Source organism: Natator depressus, chromosome 1 (assembly GCF_965152275.1).
Source record: "Natator depressus isolate rNatDep1 chromosome 1, rNatDep2.hap1, whole genome shotgun sequence".
Classification (NCBI taxonomy): domain Eukaryota; kingdom Metazoa; phylum Chordata; order Testudines; family Cheloniidae; genus Natator; species Natator depressus.
The window spans coordinates 145,627,645-145,651,676 of NC_134234.1; the positions used below are offsets into that span (position 1 = coordinate 145,627,645).

A 24,032-nucleotide genomic window follows, 5' to 3' on the forward strand; every position below is an offset into this window, starting at 1 on the left:
ATCCAAACCACCTGCCTTCAAGTCTGCTGAAACTAATCTACAAAGTTTGAGTTTGGTTTGACAGAGGTAAGGTACCAACTTGTACAGGTTTTCACACGGGGGTGTCAGGATGTTGCCCTGAAACACAGATATCATTGTCAGGTCTCCGGTTCATAAGAGTTCTGAACTCCCTGTCCAGAGCATGGGTGGCAGGTGAGGGGTGACTATGCTCTAGAAGCCCTTCCCAAAGCATAAGCAGGAGGTGTGGTTCAGCTTCCAGTCTGCTGAACTTTGTAGTTAACAGCAGACAATGAACCATTTGCTCATTTTTAATAAGTGTGAATACTGTGAAATGTGAATGCTACTATTTGATCACAGAATACACGGTATATACAATACTAGTAATGCACTTATATAGCACTTTGCAAACACGAATTCATTTTCACACCACCGCAGTGAAGGATGTAGGCAAGAATTATTCTAATTTACAGATCAGAAAACTGAGGCAGAGAGAGTCACATAGCAAGCCTGTGGCAGAACTTGGATTTGAATCCCCCACTTGCAACTCTGTGCTCATTCACCACAGAAGACCAAGCTGCCTCCCTTACATTTACCATAAACTAGATTTTCAGACCAACTGTTAGAATGGGTAATCGAGTAACAGAGGAGCAGGCAATGAGCTGACCTGTTAAATTAGACTTATATTTCTGTTAATATTTGAATAGCTGGGCTATACACAGCATTCTCTGAATGCCACATTTCTGCCATCACTTTACTACCCTGTTAATCCTGCATTGGGCTAACTGTTCTTCTAGTCAGTCTCTTGAATAAAACACTCCAGAGGATTAATATCAGATGTCAGGCCAAAAAAATCATGGTGAAGAAATTCTACTGAGCACTTGAAACAAGAACGTTTCCCTGGTGAGTAGTTACTTGGTTTTCTTTTTAAGATCACCTTCTGCATGTTCTGCAGAATAGAGGAGGTGAAAAGCTAAAACCCTGTTATGGACAATCCAGGCCATCTTACAACTGAAGAAATAAAATTTCGTAGCAGCTATCTTCACACAAAGGGGAAGCATAATAAACTGTATTTGGATTTTACTGCTATGATGTCCCTTTACTACTTCCCAGAGGGAAAGATGGTACCACAGGCCACAGACCTCATAACTGCTTACTTGCCAAAAGTAGTGGCCTAGATTTTCTTATTTTTTAAAACTCCTATTATATGCTCTGGTTCAGATAGAGTAGAAGCTGTGAAAATAGAGACCTTTTTCTTATTCCTGCCAGTGAACCCAAATTCACATTTACCTTCTGATCTAGAGGCTTAAAAACACCCCAGAAACCCTACTGCAAGTTTTATTAAACTGGGGAATGCTTAGAAAGATATAGAAGTACGTCCACATTACACGAATGGTTCTGGAGCGGAGGCTGTAACATGAGACAAGATTCTCCAACATGAAGTTTAGCAGTGCTAAAGGAGCTGGACATCTTGCCTGCTCCAAACAGGAGGAGAGGACCTACGCTTGCTCTGAAGTCAAACATGTTATGTATAATTTCCCATGGACAAGAAAGTGGTGTCAAGAATAATGAGAAGTTACTTACCAGTAACTGTTGTTCTTTAAAAATGTTACATCTGCATACTCACACTTGTGGTATTGGTGCTTTCTCGGGATGAGCCGTGGCATTTTCTAGAGAACAGTGCCCACTGAGGACATTCATCCCCGCCCCCTCTCCGCCCCCCAGTCCTCCCCTTGTGGAGGATTGTCAGTATGAAAGGGGGAATGGCTCCACTCACCCTTCAGTTCCTCCCCTAAATTTTGGAATTCTTTCTCTGATAATGGGGGAAGGTGTGCTGTGAGAATTTACAGAGGTGACACACTTAAAGAACAACAGTTACTGGTAAGTAAGCTCTCTCTTTGAGCTTCCCACTAGCATGCAAAACAACACCCAGGAAGGCTAAAGAGTTCTAGATGAATGGGGACTGCAAAACTGCCACATCAGCTCTGGATGAGAAGTCACGAGAGTGTTAGAAGCGATCACAATTTCTCTCTACAAGATCAGACCTTTGCAAGGGATGCACTTTTGCTTCAAGCACATATAGAGCTTCCAGCTTTTCAAATTCTGTGGAAAAGACAGAAGGCCTGCAGTGAATGCTGTCTTCGGGATAGTTGAATATCTTTTGATATATCCAGATGAATGAATACCCAGTGAGTCATAACAATGGTGTAAAAGCAACTTGGGAAATACAGACAGATTAGTGGCCTGTATGAGGTGGAAACAGAGATGATGACACGGACCATACCATATTTCCCTATGGTATACAGGGGACAGAGGATTGGCATTTGGCCTGTTTCTCATTAAGTCCACAGGCTGTAGCTATGGCTATGAGGAATGTAGACCTGAGGTCCGAAGAGCTTTGTGAAACAAAATTCCAATCCCGAAGCAAAAGAGAACCATGCACTAGAGTGAATACCCGTGGGGCAGCTAAATGAATACACCTACCCTGTGGTGTTCATACTACAGCCAAGGGCATAGCTGTAAAGAAATCCAGATTCCTTTGGGGCAGCCATCTATTCAAAACACTTACCTCAAGTAACGCTCATCGTACATGGAGCAACCTTTCGATACACTAGGGTATTTCAAAGTGAGTGAAGACCAAAGTCTAGATACAGACATGAATGCCCTGATGTCTAAGACAGAGGAAGCCAGGAGAGAAGAGTTCTTACTCTCTCATTTTTTAAAAGCATGTTGCTTAAAAGGAAAGCATCTCATGGATCCTTGTGGTGAGCTGGGCTGATTTTGAACTCTGGCTCGGTTAGAAGAGGCAATACCTTTTAGGTAGCAATTTTCATGTGCTGTCTGGCCAAGAAACAGCACCCCACACACAATTCCAAGGAATTGGTGTTCTTTATCATAGGCCGTGTCTACAGTAGTGCACTTACGACCACACAGCTGTATCGGTGCAGCTGCAATGCTGTAAGATTGCTTGTGTAGTCGCTCTATGCTGATGGGAGACAGCTCTCTCCTGTCAACATAATAAACCACCTCAATGAGTGGCGGTAGCTACATAGGCGGCAGAAGCTCTCCCGCCGACACAGTGCTGTGCACACTGGCACTTAAGCTAGCAAAACGTATGTCCCTTGGGGTTGTTTTCTTCACACCCCTGAGCAACATAAGTTTTGCCAGCACAAGTGATAGTGTCGACATGGCCTCAGCTGAGAATCCCTGATCTACCGGTTAAGTGCTTTCCAATGAGGTGCTGCTGCTCTCGGAGTGCTCAGAATCAGGTAAACTTCGAACGCTATGAAAACACTTCCAAGACACCTGCACCTGGAACTGACTGCTTGCCATGCCCAAACAGCAGATCAAAGTCCAGGATTTTCCTGGCATGACAGCAGAATAGGTTCCAGGATTTCCACATCAGAGATGTTGCGCAAGAGGGATGAATCCAGCTGGAACAGAAACCTTCAGTGGCAAGGCCATGAGGTTCCAGGAGCAGCTGCCAAAATTTCTCTCTCTCTCTTTCTTTTTAAGTTTATTTATTTTAAATCGTTGCTCCTTGGAAGCTCTGGGATGTGCAGAGCAGCAAAGAGCAGCTGATTGTGCATAAATAAAACAAGCATGTGCAGATTCAGTAATCCAGCAGTGATAGTGGTCAACAACAGTGGAGCAGACTCCAGAAAAGCTATTTATAGCCTGTCTTCGGAAACAAAACATTGATGCTGGTGTGTGGAACTGACATGTCTCCAGACAGTAATAGTCTTGGCCAATTTCTAAGGCAGGGCATCAACCTCAGATTAGAAGTCAGTCATTTTCAGAGCCAATAAATGATACAGCACTAAATGAGGTGCAGCAGGTTTCAGATACACCTCAGTCTGGGCCTGGGAATGGTTCACAAGGTATCAGCCCTGTGGGCGTCTGGGCACTCAAAGACACCTTGCTCGGGGAACCCAGCTGATGGGTCTGGAGACAACAAAGGCTATTTTGGGCACTGCTCAGAACCTCAGCCTGGAAATGAGAACAGTTCTACTGATTTCACCTGGAGGGAACCCACAAAAGAAATGTGTCGAGCCTCAGCAGGCTTGTGGAGTAAGTCCTCAGAGAACTGTTTACATAAGGTTAAGCATTTAACACTGGAAAAACTCCCGGGCAGGAGACACCAGATGATCAGGAGACTATCGTACTATCTATATAAATGGTGCCACGTTCTCAGCACCAGACTCAATCTACATAAGTGTGTGGGGGGAGAAGGAAGGGGAAGCTCTTAGCTTTTTTTTGCTAGACAGCGTGTCACAGAATGCAATTGGTGATGGTGTCTGAAAAATCAAGGGTACTGGATCTTTGCCATGGGACTCAGCTGACCATGACAAATCAGAGAATTTGGGTGACACTGATGTAGGCTGCAACATCCCTTTGGTAAGTGGCACTTCACAATTGACAGTGCTAAAATTGGACCTAGTTGACCTGGGCAAACCTTGGGGACCTGGGTATTGGTGATACTTGGCAAGTGGTGTATTCAAGTTAAGGATACTGGGTGTTAGGCACAAACTATATTGGCTCAGACAGATCATAGGATCCTAGTGCCACTTGAGTTGGGTATGGAACCTCTTCAGCTAGGGGACAACTTTAGTGCCGCTTACACAATTTTGACTGCTGGGACGCTGGCACTGTTCTCAGCCAGGTAAGACCCAGTACATGGATGCTGCTTAAGATGGGCACAGAGTGACCCAGGCTCATAGGTATCCAAACCTGGACTTATACATTGCCAGAGTTAGTTGACTAGGCTTGAGGAGCCTCCCTCATCAACAGCTGTGTGTGAGGCAGCCCTCCGGCTCGTGTGGGTCAAACAATACCCTTGCCTGACTGGTATCATTTCTTATTTGTTCTTCTTACAAAAGAAAAAAAAACTAATAAGGGAAGCTTCAAGGATGTTGTATGCAATCTGAGCTCACTTCCACTTTGGAGGTTAAAATGGAACTGAAGAGTGGTTGGGGCCACTCCCCCTTTAATATCTGCTGTGAGCAGTTGAACAGGCAAGGACAAGATTCTGCAGCTCAACACCAGGAGGTGCCAGTCCCACAAGCAAGAATATGCAGGACCAGTCAAAGAAAAACTGCAGGTTAAAGGAAATAAAATTTGTACAATGAAGGGGTGTGTGTGTGTGAAGCATAGCTAACTGGAAAATATAATTAGAGCTGCTATGCAGTGCTCACCGCTATTGTCTATTGCTCAGACCTATTCTGCAGTACTAAAGGGATCCTTCTTTCCACTTGGGACGTTCGTGTTTTTATTTTCACTGTGCTCGTGGAGAATAAGTCACCTGGCCTGAGTGGTGACGTAGTAAAAATAGATGAATCTTGCATTGCAATCTGAAGGAAGACAAAGCATGAGTTCATTCTGAGTTCCTGTTACAGGTAGTCATACTCTCTTCACTGAGAATATGTTGTCTCTAGCTGCGTGTTTAGTTTTGGGTATTGATAGCCACATTTTACCAGCTGATCTTAGTGTTCTAAGAGCGATGCAGTAGCAAAAAAGGCAAAGGAAAAATATTAGCGTGACTGATTCTATTGGACTGGGGACTGGCTGATTTACTTAAACAGGAAAGGAAAGTTAAAAATGCAAAATGGAAGATCGTATTTTGAATGCCATTGTAGAAATTTCTTCAGGGAAAAAAGAAATCATCTAATTATTTTTTACTAGCTCTGGAGAACAGATTTACCCTGTGCGGAAAAAAAGAAATGTTGTTGTAGGGTAGGCTTTTAAGGCATTGCTCACGCCAGTGAGAATTAGGCATTCATGCTCAGAAAAAAAAAGCATTTCTTAAAAGCTTTAGGCACAAAAGGGAAAGTAAAAGGAAAGGAGATAAAAGCATAATCCTCTCAAAATGAGAGTGAGCGAGTATTGGCAATATTCTATAATCCAGACTCACTAGACACAATTCAGGCCAGGTGACTATACCTTGGCAATGGACGTGACAGCCTAATAAAGCTGACACGCCTTCTGATCACTAGGCAAATAGGGTGTATTTTACTAAAAGACAAAGAGAAGAAAGAAAAGTAGACGTGTGCCTCATTTAAACATTCACAAAGTAAACAATATGGAGCATATGCAATTCAGCTTTAAATCCATGCAGCTATAAGGAGTTTGATAACTCACTCATGAGTTATTAATAGCATCCATCACTTGTGGGATTGTTTGGTAATAGAACTCCCAGTGCACCCCACTGTTAAGAAATCACTTCTGGGGACTTCAGGGGTTGTTTGGATAGGTGTTACTTTTAATCCTCCTCACAGAAAGTCACAGGTTTATGACTCTACCTCATTCTGATGCCATTGTTTGCATACGATACTCCATCCCTCACAGATTTATCTGGAAGTAGTTTACAAATAACCTGGCAATAAAAACATTTTTATGAACTAGAACAAATTAGGCACTTTGCTTTGAAGAAGATAGAATTCTGATAACAGCAGAAATTAGGGAACAGCACTGGATTACAACCAAAGAGTATCCTCTCTTATGTATAGAGAGACTGAGAGGCTCTTTCACACAAATATTTAGCGACTGTATTGCCCTGGGGAGATTTTTTCATCTGTTGTTCCTGATTAGTTGTTCCTATATTAAGGAAGTCTTATTTTGAAATGCAAGGCACAAACCCCAGATGGACTGTTCAGAACATCGATGTTAGGGTTTTATACTGCTATTTACACTGTAACATCTTTCCAGTTTAAGAGCAGGAGTTTTTTTCCTCTCTGTTTGAACTGATTTGGCTTAGGTGGGTTGCTTGCTTTTGTGCATGTAGGGGATACACTTTTTTCTTCCTCACTGATTCACAGTTAGGTGGCCCACATCACTTTTATAAGAACCAAAACCTTACATTGTGGTTTTAGTTATATTTGATTACTTGTCCAAAACTTCCCAGGCACGTATGCTAGCTACATGAAATATATGATTGATTGATTTAAAACCATTGGTTCTCCTCCACTTTGGGAAATGTCTGGGCTTTTTATATTCTGTATTAGAACATCAAGAGCTCCCCTCTATCTCTTCAATCTCACCACTGCTCAGTGAGCAAGAGCATGTCTGTCTGTAGCTCCTGCCATCTGGAACAGCCTCCTTATACCCCTCTGTCTTACTGAGCCTCCATCTCATCTCAAGTCTCATCTAAAGTTAGTCTTTTCTCCTTTGCCTGTTCTTCATTTCTCACTCTGCTGTTTATTATGTAACTCTGCAGTGTATATGAAAGCAGCTCTGCCAAATATCATTGTATTGTCCTTGGTCTGAATGATTTGTAAGCCTGTGAAGTTTCATTAAGCTCCAGATGCTGTAGAAAGGAAAGGGTCAACCAATACTTTCACAAAGGGATAGTGTGGGTGACACAGGAGCCAGTCAGCTCTAATACCAGAGTTCATGATGTAGGCTTTAATTTATTATTATTTGTATTACACTGGGTCCCTTTGTGCTGCGTGCTGAACACACACATAGGGGCCATAAGATTTTACAGTCTGAATTAAAACAAGATGCAACAACTGAGTGTTACAAACAAATGGAGAGAAAGGAGGAGTAACAATGAGTTACAAAGAGTAGCTCTGAGCATAATTTACAGGCTTTTTTGGGTGTGTGTGTTAAGGATATTAGTGACCCCTCCCGGCACAGTTGTGTGCAGAGTTCTAGTGCGGACAGAGCCGTCAAAATTGGTATTTGTGGGGAAAGCAGTATTATCTGTGGTTCTGTTGGAGCACAGTTCTTGGACAGATGTATGGCCCTCAGTCTGTGGTGTGCGCTTAGCGCAAACCAAAAAGGAATTGCAAAAATAGCTTTGTGTTTTTCCCTTATCCTGGGGCTATGTGGGTGCCAGATCAGTCTGTTTCAGGCTGTTCTAATTTATGCCAGCTGCCAAAGCCTCCCAGAGGCTGTTCTGGCAGTCAAGGATCAGCTGGGCCTAACGAAGTCTCAATCACAACCTCTATGCTGGTGGCTAGGAGTCAGTGTGGCGTAAGAGCCATTACAACAGATCTGTGCCACGCAAAGAATTCTGTATGCAGAGGGAATCTGCAGTGTTGCAAACTCTTGCAATTATTGCGTGAGTTTTGTGATAATGAATGGTGTTCTAAAAATCTCAGCTCCTGAGGCAAGGAGGCAAGACTACAGGAGAATCTCCCTTTTAATTTAACAGCAGCAAAAAATTTCTAGCCCTCATGGCAGAAGAAAAAAAGCCTGAAAAGGTCAATCAAGTGCACACTAAAGACTCAGAAATCTATTTTCTTTAAATCTTATGACTTTGGGGGAACTGAGTCATGATTTTTCAATTCTCGGGGTCTCAATATTAAATCTGCCAATGACCAGATCTGCCAGGCTTAGCGTTGGTTTATGCTGGTTGAGTGAAGCAATAGAGCCCCCAAATTGCGGCTACAGTGTTTTGATGCTGTCAAAACCCACTTGAGCCTTTGCTATGAAAGGTAAAGAAAAGCTAGGAATGGAAAGTTAAATTAGGAGGAAATGAAGAAAAAGGTGTCTGCCACCAAAGGATTAAGAAGCGGGTGACATAGTAAAAGTATTAAAAATTCACATCTTAGCTAACGTGGCACAATATTACCTCTGTGCAGAGGACCATCACAAGGCCTGTGCACCATTTACGTCCACCAGAGGGAACAGGGGAAATTCATCCTGTACAAAGGTACTGCACAGTCATTTCACAGTTCCTTTATCTTTTTAGAGTAGCAGCCGTGTTAGTCTGTATCCGCAAAAAGAAAAGGAGTACTTGTGGCACCTTAGAGACTAACCAATTTATTTGCTGTAGCTCACGAAAGCTTATGTTCAAATAAATTCGTTAGTCTCTAAGGTGCCACAAGTACTCCTTTTCTTTTTATCTTTTTAAAATCTTCTTTATATACCATTTTCTTCTCTCACCCATCTTCCTAGGGCAACTATACTATCCAGTTGGTTATTTTCAAGAAAAATCTCTCTCCTCCAGGTGTCTATGGCAGAAAATGTACACAATCCTCTCTCATGTAATGGCTAATGCAACATAAAGCAACACTGAAGAGTTATTTTGAAATACATGCTGATAAAAAGAACTCAGTACATTGTATACAAAGAAGAGTTACACAACACTGTTTACAGAACTTGTAATAAGCCACCCTATAATCACAAAATGAAGTGACCCATATTTTCCTTTGAAGTTTTATCATTATAAAGATTCTGCATAGCAGGGTAAACACAATAGTGCTGATTCATGATTGAATCAAAAGCATGAATGGGCCTATATTTATACCATTTTGTTCTATCATCTCTCTCATATCTAGCAGAAAGTGTGAGAGAAAACATATGCAGGAGATTTAATAGAAAAGCTTAATAAAACAGACATTCTAACAGGAGGTTTCCCAGCTTCACTTTTGCCCCTTTATGTGTGTGTATCATGTAGATGAAACTATGATAACAGCTGCAAAGTATATCTCACCTGTTTTCTTCCTCCAGATCTGCTAGGATTCTCTCTAGCTCACCTCTTTCTTCGCTCTCCAGGGAAATCAGAATCTGGGCAGGACTGCGAGGCTGGCTCAGTGGGGATTCTTGGTTCAAACTTTGGCAGTAGTGCTGGATTAACAAATGCTCATCATCTCTGGAAAAACACAGCAAAACCCCAAAAGCTGCTTTCTTCATCTTCATTTTTATCTTTGTGACTATTGATAGAAGGCAACTCATAGAAAAAAAGCTCTTCCCTCTTGAAGAAATTCAGCTGGATTCATTGCAAGGAGCAGGGGATTAGTGTACTTGTAGTGAAATTTGCTCAAGTGATTACATTAATTCACTACATGCCTTCCCTCGTGCTCCATATACTTGGGATCCACCTCTGCCTCCCTCTTCTTCCTCAGGTGTTTCAAGGAAAGCTCTGGGACAGCTGAGGATCTTGGCCTTCATGTTTCACCTTGCTTCCATCCAGCGCTTAACCTGACTTACTCACTCTTACCTTAAAGAATCACCACCTTAGGCTACCTGCTATGCCATTGCACAAAAACTTGTGGAAGCAAGGCCAAAGCATTTATTTTTACTCATGCTCCTGTATACCAATTCTTCTTATACCTAGCCCTTTTTCTATTTATACTCTCCTTCCTTCCCCTTTTCCTTTATTGTATAGTTTAGTTATACTAACATTTTTGCCAAATATTATAGATTTTTTTGTACTGCATGCACCTTACTGTTTTATGGTTTGAATTCATGAAGTTTTATGTATCCCATTTTAAGAAAAAATTTGAAGATTTTTTTCAATAATTTTAATCTAGAGATTTATGCCAAATTCACTGGTTCATTGGAATTGCACTGATGATGTCAGTGGCCAACCAGGTCAGTTCACTTTCTTATAAAGTTTTTCTGACACACAAATTATGTTCACATTTACACATGAAGCTAGAGTGTTAACTTTCCGTTTTAATATCTATAAACAGGTTTATTCTGGATGCAGTGATGTTGGGTACATGAAACTTTTCAGACATATAAAGCGAGAAGTTCCCTATTAGCTACTTAAGGTAAAATATTCAAAAGCCCCTAAAGGTTTGTCTACACTTCCGGCTAAATTGGCACTGCTGCAATTGATGCAGTGGTGTCGATCTAGCAGGTCTGATAAAGAGAAGCTAAGTCAATGGCAGAGCAACTCCACCTCAAGAGGCAGAAGGTAAATCGGCAGGAGAGTGTCTCCGCTCGACGTAGTGTGCTATAGACACCACTGTAAATTGACCTAAGTTACGTCGACTTCAGTTATGTAACTGAAGTAGAATAACTTAGGTCAACTTACAGTGTTACTGTAGACCAGCCCTAACTAATTTAACAACCCAAGTCCCATTTTCAGATGTGACTTGAGCACTTAAAAGCTGAAGTCAGTTACATTTAGGCTCCTAAGTACCTGAATCTGTATTAGAAATAGAGCTTAGGTGCATTTGAAATTTTTAACCTTTAATCAGTTTTCCCCTTTTGTTTTTATGCGTTTTCACAGAGCAACAGGGTGCAGAAAACCATGGACCCTTCCCTTTGTCCCTCCCCCCACAAGGAAAATGTGATAATAAAAGCACAAAATTTGCAGGGGGATTAAGTGTCAGGTGCAGATTATGAAACTACTTTTAACAAAATTGACTAGATTTCAAACTGGCTGCATCCTTGGTCCTTTAAGTATAAAGCAATATAATGACTATTTGTCAATGCATTTTTCCACATCCTGTCCAATCAAGGCTTTTGACGTTTAATATTTAATAACTAGCATGAGCTCACACTGCCATTGCTTGCAGTATAATTTAATTATTTGTAGACGGACTCTTTTTAGTATGGCCCTGATGACCCCTCAAAAGGCTGCACTGACATTTCTAGCATCCAGCATTTTTATCCACTTTTAAGTTTAAAGTTCACAGGAAAAGGGAAAACTTCAAACTACCAAGTAATATTTCATTTATGAGATACTCTCTATGAGAGATTTTTTTTCAATGTATTATGTGAAATTTGTGTTGAAGACATAGCATCGAACTACTTTTAAGTGTGATGACATTTCATCATCAGCTGCATATCTGCAGCTTTGAGTTATACATCATAAACCCAGGCTTTGGTATATATGGGGGTGGGCCACGAGAAGTCCACAACCAAACATACCACAATGAGATCACACAACAGTCAGATGTGAACAAGAAAATGTTGTGAACTCTGTATTATTGGTAGTCTATTGCAAGGTGCCAAGCCTTTCCAAGCAAATGTCCATCAGAAATACTTCATAGAGATAGTATACTTACATGCTCTCATTAGGAGAAATACTGTCATTTAGGTAAGATCCGTTGCTGTTCTCCATTTCTGCTAGCCTATGGAAAAATTGAAAGACTCAATAAAACCCATAAGTCTCACTGCAGATTTTTCTGGCTATAACTTTCCTGAAAACTTTAAAATATATAACATTTTGGTGACACAGTAGTCAAAATATTAGAGACCCTAAATTTGGAAACCTGGACAAATTTTCACTTGCTGCTAGTTAACAAATGAGATTGCAAGCAGCTGTCACAAGTAACTGCTTATTCATTATGAATGATCTATCTAAATTAATCTCTAAGTTACGTACAAATCCTCCTGGCTAAGCAGATTCTGCTATGAAAGAAAGGCCTTAAGATGCCATAGACTCTTCCACAAATTGTTCCATACCTGGTAATGTCATCACCAGAACTGAAGTGACCTGTATGTTTCTAGTTTGTTGAGGACCTTTATTCCCTTTTGAATGCAACATATAATTTAGAAAACATCTAGCTTGATCTGATTTTTTTTTCCATTTGAGTATGTATTTTACACAGTATTTACCCCTGAAAATTCCCCTGCTGGGGGGAAAAATCACTTTGCATTGCAGATCTGAGCATTTACCCCAATGTTTGGTTCTTAAGATAAAAGAGTACCTTAAAAGTCCTCTTAAAAGCGGATAAGTGAACTACAGCAGTGGTATATCATCATCCCCCTCCAAAACAGAGAAAGATACCTTTCCAAGTATTTCATAAGCTCAATTATTTCATTTTACAATGTTGGCTAAATGTATCCTTTGAGACTCATGTATTGGTAGCTAGAAGTTTTGGAAGGCTCTGCATTATACAGTAATACCAAGAATTCTAATTAAAATAAAACCCTATGTAAGCAGAACGCATAACTTAATAAAGACCCACACAGAACTTAAAGGCCAGTTTTAACCAAGTATATGCTTTGGATTTACCTATGTTAAGTGGCTCTTATTTACTCACCAATCATTGCATAGTAGTCTGGCATGCAAGTTAATTGGTAGGTGGTTAGCAGTGGTTAGAAGGTGATGTATACTATCCACTCTAGGTACGTTCAATTATTAAATACCCTTATAATGATGGTTTCTCTTTTGTAGTGTATTTTTTTTAATGGTTGTTTCAAGAAAGATTTGCCTAGTGTCCAGCTGGTCTCATACCTGCTAGCATAATGCTCAATGCGTGAATGAGTATCATCATGTGAAAGCTGAGGGGACGAGGCAGGCCTATAAGGCAGAAAACACTGATTAATCACAAATACCCCTTAAAAAGATAAAAATACACTTTGGTATGTCTATGCCCTCATGTTGCCATGGCTCACGGCTTCCATGGTTTATACAGTGTTTAACAAACAGAAAGCTATACTTGCAACCCATGATTTGTGTGCTTCCTTGATCCATCAGAGTAGAATGTTTTGTGGCAGCATACGAAAGGGACTCAGTTCATTTAGGAGTTTTTCTTTGAACTTGATTTTTTATGATATATAAGCAAGCAAGAAGATGAATCTATTCAACGAGAGGTTTCTTTCAGAAGGATGTATAGATGAACTTCCTTCCCAATTTGCCAGCCTCCTTCATTCACCACGCTATTTCTCCTACTCTCCAGACGCACAGTCCAAACCTTGTAGAAAGTGTTTTATTTCTCTCCTTTCCTGTTTGAGATGTGTTTCTAGTCAAATAGTAGCAAGTCTCATTTAAAAAAAAAAAAAAAAAAAGCTTCAAACCCCTGCATCCATGCCCAATCAGGAAGTTACCTCATGAGATATACAATGTTAAGTGTTGAGCCTAGTCAATACACTTGTATAGGAGACTGCAAGAATTAGGGCCAGTGTTTTGGTGATAGTCCTCTTCCCACAGTTTCACTACCACCACAGTGTGGTATCAGGGGAACTGTAATGTTGGACCTCCCCAACTTTTGATCATTACAAACTGAACTCCTGTCCACATTTCTGAACTGAAGAATCCATGTGACTCTTCAAAAGAATAAGTTTGCCTTGGGGCTTTCTACAATTGAAAGTTGTACCTGTAGTACTATGTCAATTACAGGTGCAACGTTTTAGTGACAGGGTAATATCAGTATAAAGGTGCCATATACCAGCATAACTTATTCTCCTTCCCAAATGGAAGTAGCTATTCTAATATAAAGCATCTTTATACTGGTATAACAGCATCCACACCACAGGGTTGTCCCAGTAATTATACTGTTACAGGTAAACTGGTATAACTTTCTAGAGTAAACAAGGCCTTAGAATCTTAGAAAAAATACACAAGTTGGAATTTGGCTATCTAAAATCCTTTAAAAAAAAAGTTTTGGTAGATCAAATGCTTTCACTTATTAGTTTCTAACTGTTATGCAGTGTTACTGGTACAGTCCAAGAGAGACTGTGTTCAGCTCCAGAATGGTTGCATTTCAGTGGCAGATGAAACAATTCTTATACTACAAGTTATGATGGTACGTAATGATCTTGTATTAGGGGCGTGATGATCCTGCAAAGCATTTACTAGAGGATGATTATACATTCCTGGTCATCTTCCGGTTTTTAAAGCAGTTTGCGAAGTGCTTTAGAAAAATAGGCTTCTTCTGAATTCACAGAGCTATATACTGTACATTTAGAAGTCATTATCGTTGATGCTTTTTCTCATAGACTGGAAAAGCTTTTTCTGTGAGATACTTATAGGTCAATTATCATGAATCGCATTTTTCTGAGACAAGGTTTGGCATTGTCAAGCCAACATTTACGAACCATGCTTTTAGACATCACCATACACAAATCAGTGGATAAATTTTCAATGTACTACATTGAAGTATTCAATACTAACTCCCAAAGATATTCTTGGAAGATAGGCAATTAATTGTAACCAGATATCCTGATTTGCATAGAACTCCTCTAAAACTGGAGGTAACCCAGAATAATGTAGATCAGGGCACTTTCAAAATCTGTGCTAGTAGGCATTTACTATTAATAATAACTTTAAGATTCTGCTATTTAGCTGATATCTCCCAATTTCTATATTCTTGACATTCAGAGCCTGACTGCATCTTCTGATCAGAAATTAAATTGCATCTTTAAAGGAGAGCAGGGAGTGCTTCCTGTACACCTTGAACTAACATACATAGTGATAATGACATTGAAACTTGAGCATAAATCTGAAATATATATTTTACTATTACAAGAGAGGAAATAGAAGGTCAAAATAATTTCACAAAATAAATAAAAAATAACTGGCATAGTCCAAAATGCTATTATTTCTCATTTTAAGCAATCTCCCCCCTCAAAAAGATTTAATGCATCACAAAGCCTCTGTTTCTGACCACTTTTTCCTTCATGAACTAGTTCTGCTACCAGCTCCATCCCATTCTCCAAAACGTTTTAAAGATTTCTCTGGAAACTCCTGAAATAGGGCTTTGGCTTTTTGTGCAGTATCACCAAAACAACCCAGCCCAGCCTCGATTCCTTCCTTCCTATTATTATTATTATTATTATTTTAAGAGAACATTGCAATTTTGTTTAAAGACAGCACAGTATTGGCCAACTTGATAAAACTGGCTATGTGGATGTGCCAACTACAGGCAGAAGACACCTAAATGAGTCCATGAGTAAGTTAGATTTAGCAGCTTCATAGAAGTTTATTTCCTTTGGTTCCTTAGCAGAAGTAATCAAGACGTAGTCAGTTTGAATAGCAAATTAATGAATCGGTAGTAAGGCTAAGGGACATGGCAAATGTTTAACAGAGGCAAACATTTTTAAATAAAACATCATTGATAAATTTTTCAAAGCGGTGTCCGCAGTAATAACCCTAAGTCTCCTACTAAAGCCAAGTGAGAGCTGAGTAGCTAAGACATCATGTTATAATGCCTTTACCCTCTGTAGAAAATTAGGTAACGATACCCAGCAATGTGTTTTGAAATTAACTATTCAGCTCCTCAGGTCAAGGTTTCTTGAAAGTAAAGAATCAAGAAAGTGTTTCTTAGTGACAGGTTCCCAGTTCAGTACTATCAAGTGATTACAACAGAAATCATAATTACATTATAGAATGCATGAGTTGCCTCTGTAATGCTTGGCAACTAGAGAGTATCTGCAAAATATCCACCCCACCCATAAGCAGTCTGAACCAGTGCTAAGAAGCCTCACACTTTAACATATTTTTATAAACAATGCCAGCCCCAAATATCATGATGTCCACCTACTCAGCATATTCTCAGTGCTGTAATGGTATTCCTAGATGATTCACATTTAGGCCAGAGCACTTTGGAGACCAACAGAAAACTGATACTGAAGACCCAGAACCAGGGCTCTAGGCCTGGGAGAGAGTTGTCCGATAAGCAGAATGTGGTCAGATAGTTAGTTAAATGCTTTCAGAGTTATGATCTGTATTATTACGATGAAGGATTCCATTCCTAAAATGGGTGAAATATGGAAATTTGGAAGAATTTAGCTCCTTAAACCTATTTAGCCATGATCTCTATAGTGGTTTCTGATGTATCATGTGTAAGTTAAACTCTTTGATCCAATAACCAAATTTCCTACCGTTGGTATAAAGCTCTTAGTGTAGCATGTCACAAAGTTATTAGTATAAGTAATCTGTGGGCACCATGCCTTAAAAACAAATGTTATACAAGCTTATTTGTGACTATGTTAGACACAGCAACAACATTCTGTATCACCCAAGCTTTTATTTTATGAGTTTTTGATTTTTAACTTTTTCTTGTCAAAGATCTAACTGTGTTTTAAAGAGTCAGTAATCTGGGTCTATGTATTTCGACAGACAGTGTGCTTAAATTACCAATGGGTGCATTTATAGGAGAAACCATTTTACAAACACAATGCGCCATAACTCCAAAGCCCTCTACTACACTTTAGTTCCAAGCTCTGTTGATATTCTTACTAAGCTGAGTGTTAACCACATGCACTTTGCAATAACATGCAGATTTCTTGGCATCTTAAAATCAGCCTTCTAGAGAAAGAGTGCTCCATCTGTCTTCACGACAATCTATGCTGTGTGTGAAAATTATAAATCAATATTCCAATGTATATATTTTGCTGTTGCTTATTCTAATAATAGTTCATAGTAAGTGACATGTAGGTCACACATTTCAAAACATATATGCTAACAATAGTAAAAACATTTTTATCTTCCCTAATATTTTATGGTTCTCTCTTCACTGATATTCACCTGTGAGTGAATTAAGACTTAAAAGTAATCTTAATTTACACTAGTCTAAAATTAGCACTGTCATGTGGTAGCAAACGCCAGAGTGACAATTATAAATCTGTCGTTCATGCGGATGCTCCTACTACTACAATAAGATGAAACATGTTCAGAGATGGTGCATGTATGAAAAATCAGTTTACAGCTGAGAAATCTTATTGGTTTTGTTTCTGAAAATCATATAAAACTTTCCACAGTATTTTTAGAACTCTAAGACCCAATGCCCTATCTCAATGTCTCCTCAGAATACCTTCTAAAACAAAAGAGACTGTAATAAAATATCCAATGAATTGTTGATTATCATGGGGATGGTGTGGGGAGGGGTTGTGTATGTGTGCATGAGAGCGTAAGTAAAACTTTAAATGATGGCCTTAACTGCAAGACCACTGTCATCTCTGAAATTTTTGAAAAACCGTAACGTTCAGTGTATATCATCTGAAATACATTTAGTTTACAATCAAGGAGTCTGTTCTTATTCAGAAATGACACATTCTCAGAAGCATTAGTAGGACTGTGCACCAAAATCCCTATCAATCAGATGAGAATACACCCTCTGGAGAGAGTATATGGTATACATTTCACGATGCCTGGGAAACCCTGGTGTTATCCCATTCTACTGATCTGGAATAAAAATTATGCTTTCAGAAAGGCTATCAAGAAAAAAAAAACAAAGAAGGAAATGAACATATGTAAAAACTAAATAAAAACAAAACAAAGAAGTGAGGGAACGCAGCTGCAGCAGCACACTTCAGCAAAAGTACTCACGCAGAATCTACTGGCCAGAAGTTGATCAGAGTAACAGGACTGCAAGACAAAAAATGAGGAGGTGAAGAGAGGGAGGCAGAAAAACTCAGCAGCAAAATAATTACAGAAAGATTAAAAAAACCACAACAACTGAAAAACAGAAAATCCAACAGACCAACGTGAATGACCATGAAAAGCATCTAACCAAAAGCTGGGAAATAAAATCAAAATATTAATTAAAAGAAAAAGAGAGATAACAAGCTGTTGTGCAACTGCCATTAAACAGCTAATTATTATAAACTTGTGGTAAAGTTAAAAGAAGGTAAGGCCACTCATTGATCCATGAGCAGCATCGCTGGTTTTTTTTGGTTGCTTGTTTTTAAATACAATGAGTTTAAGTCATTTTGTGTGACCACATCCATGGGTAGAGAAAAGAGAAAACTAGGCTGTGGCAATCAAATTAAAAAATAAACAAGAGACCTCATTAAAGAGATAGCGCCTTTTGGAAGAAAGTCAAAATGTAATGCTAAGATTGCTAGTTTCCAAATTACCTTATCCATTTTAAGGCCTTACAAGAAAATCAATGCAGTAGGAGGTATTTTTCTTTTGCTAATTGAAGTTTAAAGTATTGTAAGGATAGGTGAAAAAAGTTGAAGGAAATGGCAATTGAAATGTCAGCTTGTGTTTTCCTTTCAGCCATAGTAAACAAAAATGAAAGAAATAAAAAGAGGCTTTACTCATTAAGGAAGTGAAGGGAGTTGGTGCCAGCTGGGAGCTCGAGGAGCATATCAAATGATATACTACTTATTTGCTTTAGCGCTAGCTACTCACGTTTCCATGTTGTCTCCCTCCAAAACAGTTTGCACAGGCAGATAGCCCATTCTTGGGTGCTTTGCAAAATACCGTTTTGTTCGGAATTTGTTTTTCAGTACCTTGGCAAAGTCGCGGACATCTTCTCCTGAAGTTGTCTGAAAGCAACATCACAATGAAATCACGCTCTAATTATTATTGTCGCTGATCATCTTTTCTTCTGCTAGATCATTTGACATAGTACATGAGAACACAGCACGGAGGCACCTAATGATTTGACCTTTGGAACATCAAAAACTGCATACACTTATCATTGTAGATATAAAGTATTTCCCAGACAATGTGAGGTATGTTCTATTTGCCAAATATATAAAACCAACCAAGTTCTAGTCTTTGAACTCCCGTGTTCTGTGATAATAGGCTTGTCCCTCTTCTCAAGTGATCTGAGGCAGACAATCAATCAGAAGATGAAATCCCACAGTTTCTGTTTTGCCTTGATACCGAGCAGGCAAAGGCTTTGACTGGGCACGGCTCAAATATTAAAATAGCTGAAAAATAGGATATGCAGCAAGTGTGAGACCTGGCAATGACTTCCTGATAAGCCAGCATTCTGAGTCCTCACACTCTCAATGAGCACCTTTTGTTTACTGTTTCAGTGACTGCAGAATCTATGAAAGTTGTCTAAATCTTCCCAAAAGAGTTTTCCCTATTCAGCCTTCTCTGCCCTCACTGTTTTATTTTTCTTTACATAAAAAGGAGGTTAGAGTTGTGGAAAACTCTGGGATGGGCTGTTTCTCCTTTTGCTTGTTCAACTCAGAGTTAGTAGGCATTTAGAACAACTTTGGGCCCGAGCATAGCCTACTCAAACTGCTCTAACCCTTTGCCTGAACTTAGGTCCCTCTCTCCCATCTAAGCCACCTAAAAGTACAAAAGAAGAAACAGCAAATTAAGCCAAGCCCAAAAGAAATCAAAACAAGTCTACCAGAGAGACTTAAAAGGGAGGAACTAGGGACCTTCTCTTCTCGTAAGTCTGATAAAGAATCAGATGACCCTTCTCTGATGAATTTTAATGGAGGACTTGAGTTACTTTTTTAAAATCTGTACCCAAGTTCTTACACCTCACAGAGGAACTAGGCTCTGCAATACTGCAATCCTACAATAAATTAATTTCTTTCCTGACTCACATAAGGATGGTCCTTCCCTGGTATATCTAATTTGGCAGAAAGAAATGAGGTAAAGTTAGTTTGCTTTTAGTTGTATAATAAGAAATATGCCTCCTATTGAGAGAGGAATGAGTTGCTAGGTTCTAGCCTTTAAACTGTCACAATGCTGCTGGTTTTTGCCTGTCCTTTGAAACTGGGTTGAAAATGCCTTCATTAAGACGAACAAAAGCACTTCTCTACTGAAGCTGCTCTTCTGCATGGGGTGGAAAAGAATTCTCCCTTTCCTTTGAGGTCAGTTTATCATCCTGTGGAAAAACTCGATGTGATTCCTGCCTGGCAGACTAGGAAAGTAGTTGAGTAGTATCTCAACCTCCAGTTTTTTTCAACAAAAGTATCTTTGTTGGTGAGTGGAAGCCAAACCATCACTTTGCCAATTTCTGTAGCTGGTACAGAAATCCTCAGGCAACAGATGCTCTTAGTTTAGTTCTACACTAAAAAAAAAAAAAATTCAAGGAATTGCCTTGCCTTTATTCTGACTCAACCCTCTTGAGGAAAGGAGAAGCTGTTGCATTGTTTGGACCTGGTAGGAATTCTCAAGTTCTTCTTGAATAGGACTAAAAATCACAGATTCTCAAGTTTCTTGTTTGATATGTGGAAAATCCACCACACACTCCACTGTTAGTTGGACACATTCAGGTATTTTGGAAGCTTACATCAAAGAAGGCAGTCTTGGCCGACTGACAGTTAAATTGTCTATAAGGGTGACGGCTTTCTCTTGGGCTGAGACAGCAAATACTTTGGTGCTTAAAATCTTGTAGAGGGGGCCACTGTAACTCTTTTTGTTCATTTTCAAATCATTACATTCTAGACACTGAGGACTCAGTGATACAGTACTTAGAGGGTTATTTTTCAGTTAAAAAAAATAGCTCAGAGACTTTTGGCACTACATGCTCACATTTTTTCCAGTTTAATCCTCTCCTAAGTCAGCTCACTGCTGGTTCAGCTATGCACAACTAATTAGTATGGATTGCTGGAGCTCAGAAATAAAGAAGATTTTTACTATCTGTGAAATGGGTTCTTAAGACTGAGCTCAGCAATCTGCATGCACTCTCGGTTTTCTGTTTTTCATTATTTTGCCTGTTATTAATTTGAATTTCTTATATTTCTATGGAAAAGTGCACCGGGTCCTATAATAGACTCAAAGGAGTGAACATTGTGAGTGGGAGACTCTTATTCTTATTGTTTCATTTACCTTCAAATCACCTGAGGGACAGAAATTCCCATTAGTTAGAGCTCTGTTGCCAAAACGCATCATTCAGGTAAAAATGGTGGTAGCAGAGGTGTTACTCTGTGTACTGTATACATTTTTCATGAAGTCTTTGCTTCATTTGCTAGGAGAATAAAGGTGGCAAGAAGAAACAATAACCAACTCAGTGAGATTCCCTTCCCCAACTACAGTTGTGAGGAATGCACAAATGTGCTCTAGGAATCTGAAGATTACAGTTTGCTCTAGCAATGCTTACAGTAGAATAATCATTTCAGATTTGTCTGAGCTGTTCTAGACTTTCCCTCTGAAATGAGCAACAGTTCAACACATCATCATTTCCAGTAATCTCAGTCAATGAAGAAAGGGCAGGAAAGGATAAAGCATATGGAGAGTTTTGGTGAAAAGCTGTCAGAAGCAAATGTATTGTACTTGCAGAGATTCACTCCAGGCAGTGCCATATCCTCCAATACACAGTGAACTGAATGTTTTAGAAGGTATTATGCATGTCATAAATAAAATAATGGTTGAAGTCCAAAACAAATAATGCTGCAATGAAAATATATCATAAAAATGGACAGAAACTTTATTCTTGCTTCATCATAACATCTTAGGGTATATATTTTCCTCTTGTTTTTTGTTGTTGTTTTGTTTTTTAACTCCCCATTCACTGAGACAAGCTTATAACCCTTACTGTACCTTCCACATGTCCCTTAGTCTGCATACAAATTAGATACAAAATTTTTAGTTTCCTAGTTGGCTATGTATTATTTTGATGGTTTTATTTTAAACAATTACATTTGACTAGTAGACCAAAATACAGGATCTTGTGATCACTAAACCACATTATAAACTGGAAGCCAGATTGTGAGATGCATCAAAACTGCACAAAATGCAGGTTGCTGGGTCTGCAAACATGGCTTAAAACTCAGTATAGTGGCAGTCCTTCTGCACCACATAAGAGCGATCTGATTTACACAAAGCTACAATGGACCCATGGAGCCAAAAATACAGTTGAGAAGTGGTGTGGTACAGGATGATCTTACCTTTTCCACATTTTCCTCTTACAGGGGAAGGTAAAGAGCTGCCTTGTCTGCTCTATGCCATGGGAGAATCATCTTTACATGAATAATCCTCCCTGGACCAGTTAAAGAGGGTTTAGAGCCAGATAACATGAATGGTGAAGCACAAAGCAGAGGCATTGCACTGGAGAATCTGGCTCTTGGTCTCCATATGTGAAAATCCAGTTCGCTATTCTTAAGTACCTCCTAGATCTTTACATATCACTATATCATCTTACAACAAAACACCACCACTAGTATGCTGAGAATAATTTTGCATCTGAAGAGACAGTCATGACCAAACCAACATTTGACACCATCTGTCAAAACAGCTATCACATTAAACTAATTCTATTAGTGACTGCTCTTTCAGTACAGAGCTTATTACATGCTTATAGTACACTGGAAAAAAGAATGGGGGTGCTGCCTTGGGAGGGCCCTCATTGATATACTGTGAGTTGATCTCCCCCCCCATAGGATACGAATAGATTTTTCAAGAATCCTAGTCTTACCGTAGAATATATAAAATCAATTATTTAACACTGAGCACAGAATCCATTAGCATATAATGAATGATTTTGATATAGCGCTGTATAAACAATGAAAGGCAGTAAACCTTAACTCCCAGTTACTTCAAACCATTACTGCTATTCCTCACTGTGCATTTCAAAATGCGAGGCTCTAAAGACTGGGGTGTATAAAAGGTGACTTAATTACCAAAAGAAGTCCTGCACAAATGCTCTGTTAGCTTGCACATAGCAACTGAAGCTTATTACTTCTACATAATAATCAACATTAAGCATCACTGAGGCAGATACCTACCGGTGTGCAGTATTCCACCATTGGATAGTGCATTTTATGGCCTTTTGCCACTCGGCCAGAAAAGAAACAGCTTTGGCAGATGTCATAGTTAAAGTGCTTTAAGCTTCTGTACCTGATGGAGGGAGGAAAAAATTGCCTTTAGAGCTTCATAGCGTATCATAATTGAATTTTGTTTCAATTTGTAAAGTAGTTTCCTTTGCTAATAGCTCCTTTCCCCCCAAGATAGCCTTGGCTGTACACAATGCACTGTACAGTAAGCATAGTAAAATGTTTGCTATTGGCCCTATATGGCAAACAATTTGAAGCAAGGTGATTATAAAATTACGTATACATTTGCAAAAAAACAGAATCACAAAAATTATAGTAATTACAGGATAATACTGGGAAAGCACATAAGCCAAAGGAAAACTGAACCAATGTCTTTAAAAAAAATATACAAAATGTACCCGCACATTTCTGATAAGCTGAAATTAATGTCAGTTATTTTTATCCCTCTTACCCTTCCTGTCATCACACGTCCTAACCAAATAAATTCAACTAAAAATGCCCCTCAAATAACCCCAGGAAGCTCTGTTGCATTCTGCACATTAAATAGCAATATGTTTGAGTTCTGTCTAGTTTCTTTATTATTATAGCTTGCACGTATGAAGAGCCTTCAAATTAAAGGATCTCAATGCACATTTACAAACATCCATTTAGCCTCAACACCTATTATATCTGTTATATTGCAGTGTGGGAAGGAGCCAGGAACACAAAGTCTGTGTTGTTTTAAGAGGTTCATTAGCAATAATTTCAAGTGAGAGAGTTAACAGCACTGTTTCTAGATGTTGTCAGTCTCACAGTTATTAACTCTCCCAATGCCTTCCAACACAATGTGTATTTTGAAGAAGTGAAAACTGAGGCGCACACACACTATCTCAGCATAATTTACATACCACAGTAATAGATGCCCTGGAAATACTAGAGATATACTATAGATTAGATTTGATGCACACATGTAGCCAAGATCTGCTCACTCCCAGTCCAGTGCCTTAACCAGAAGGCTATCCAGTCCCCTGACAGCCCTTGCTCACAACAGCAGCACCCTTTGACTTTGTTTGAATAATTATGGAGACAAAGTTAAGTAAATAGGCATTTTCTTATATTGCATTTGGGAATAGGAAAGTATAGAAAACTTTCTAGATGTAGTAACCTACTCG

General features: G+C 39.3%; 1 protein-coding gene across 11 annotated transcripts in view; it reads right to left on the reverse strand.

The window, feature by feature from the left end:
* The window catches only part of DMD (dystrophin), a 1,886,383-nt gene that overhangs the window by 22,024 nt on the left and 1,840,327 nt on the right, over positions 1-24,032 (reverse strand). For 6 of the 11 annotated variants that reach the window (XM_074968525.1, XM_074968543.1, XM_074968569.1 and 3 more), the window contains 6 exons: positions 22,834-22,945; positions 18,545-18,681; positions 17,735-17,773; positions 12,920-12,985; positions 11,745-11,810; positions 9,437-9,595 (listed from right to left, as the gene is read on the reverse strand). In XM_074968525.1, the coding sequence (XP_074824626.1) occupies positions 9,437-9,595; positions 11,745-11,810; positions 12,920-12,985; positions 17,735-17,773; positions 18,545-18,681; positions 22,834-22,945 (579 nt within the window). Of the gene's footprint in view, positions 1-9,436; positions 9,596-11,744; positions 11,811-12,919; positions 12,986-17,734; positions 17,774-18,540; positions 18,682-22,833; positions 22,946-24,032 lie in introns of those variants that run through there. The other 5 variants (XM_074968534.1, XM_074968586.1, XM_074968602.1 and 2 more) reach the window with 3 other exon arrangements.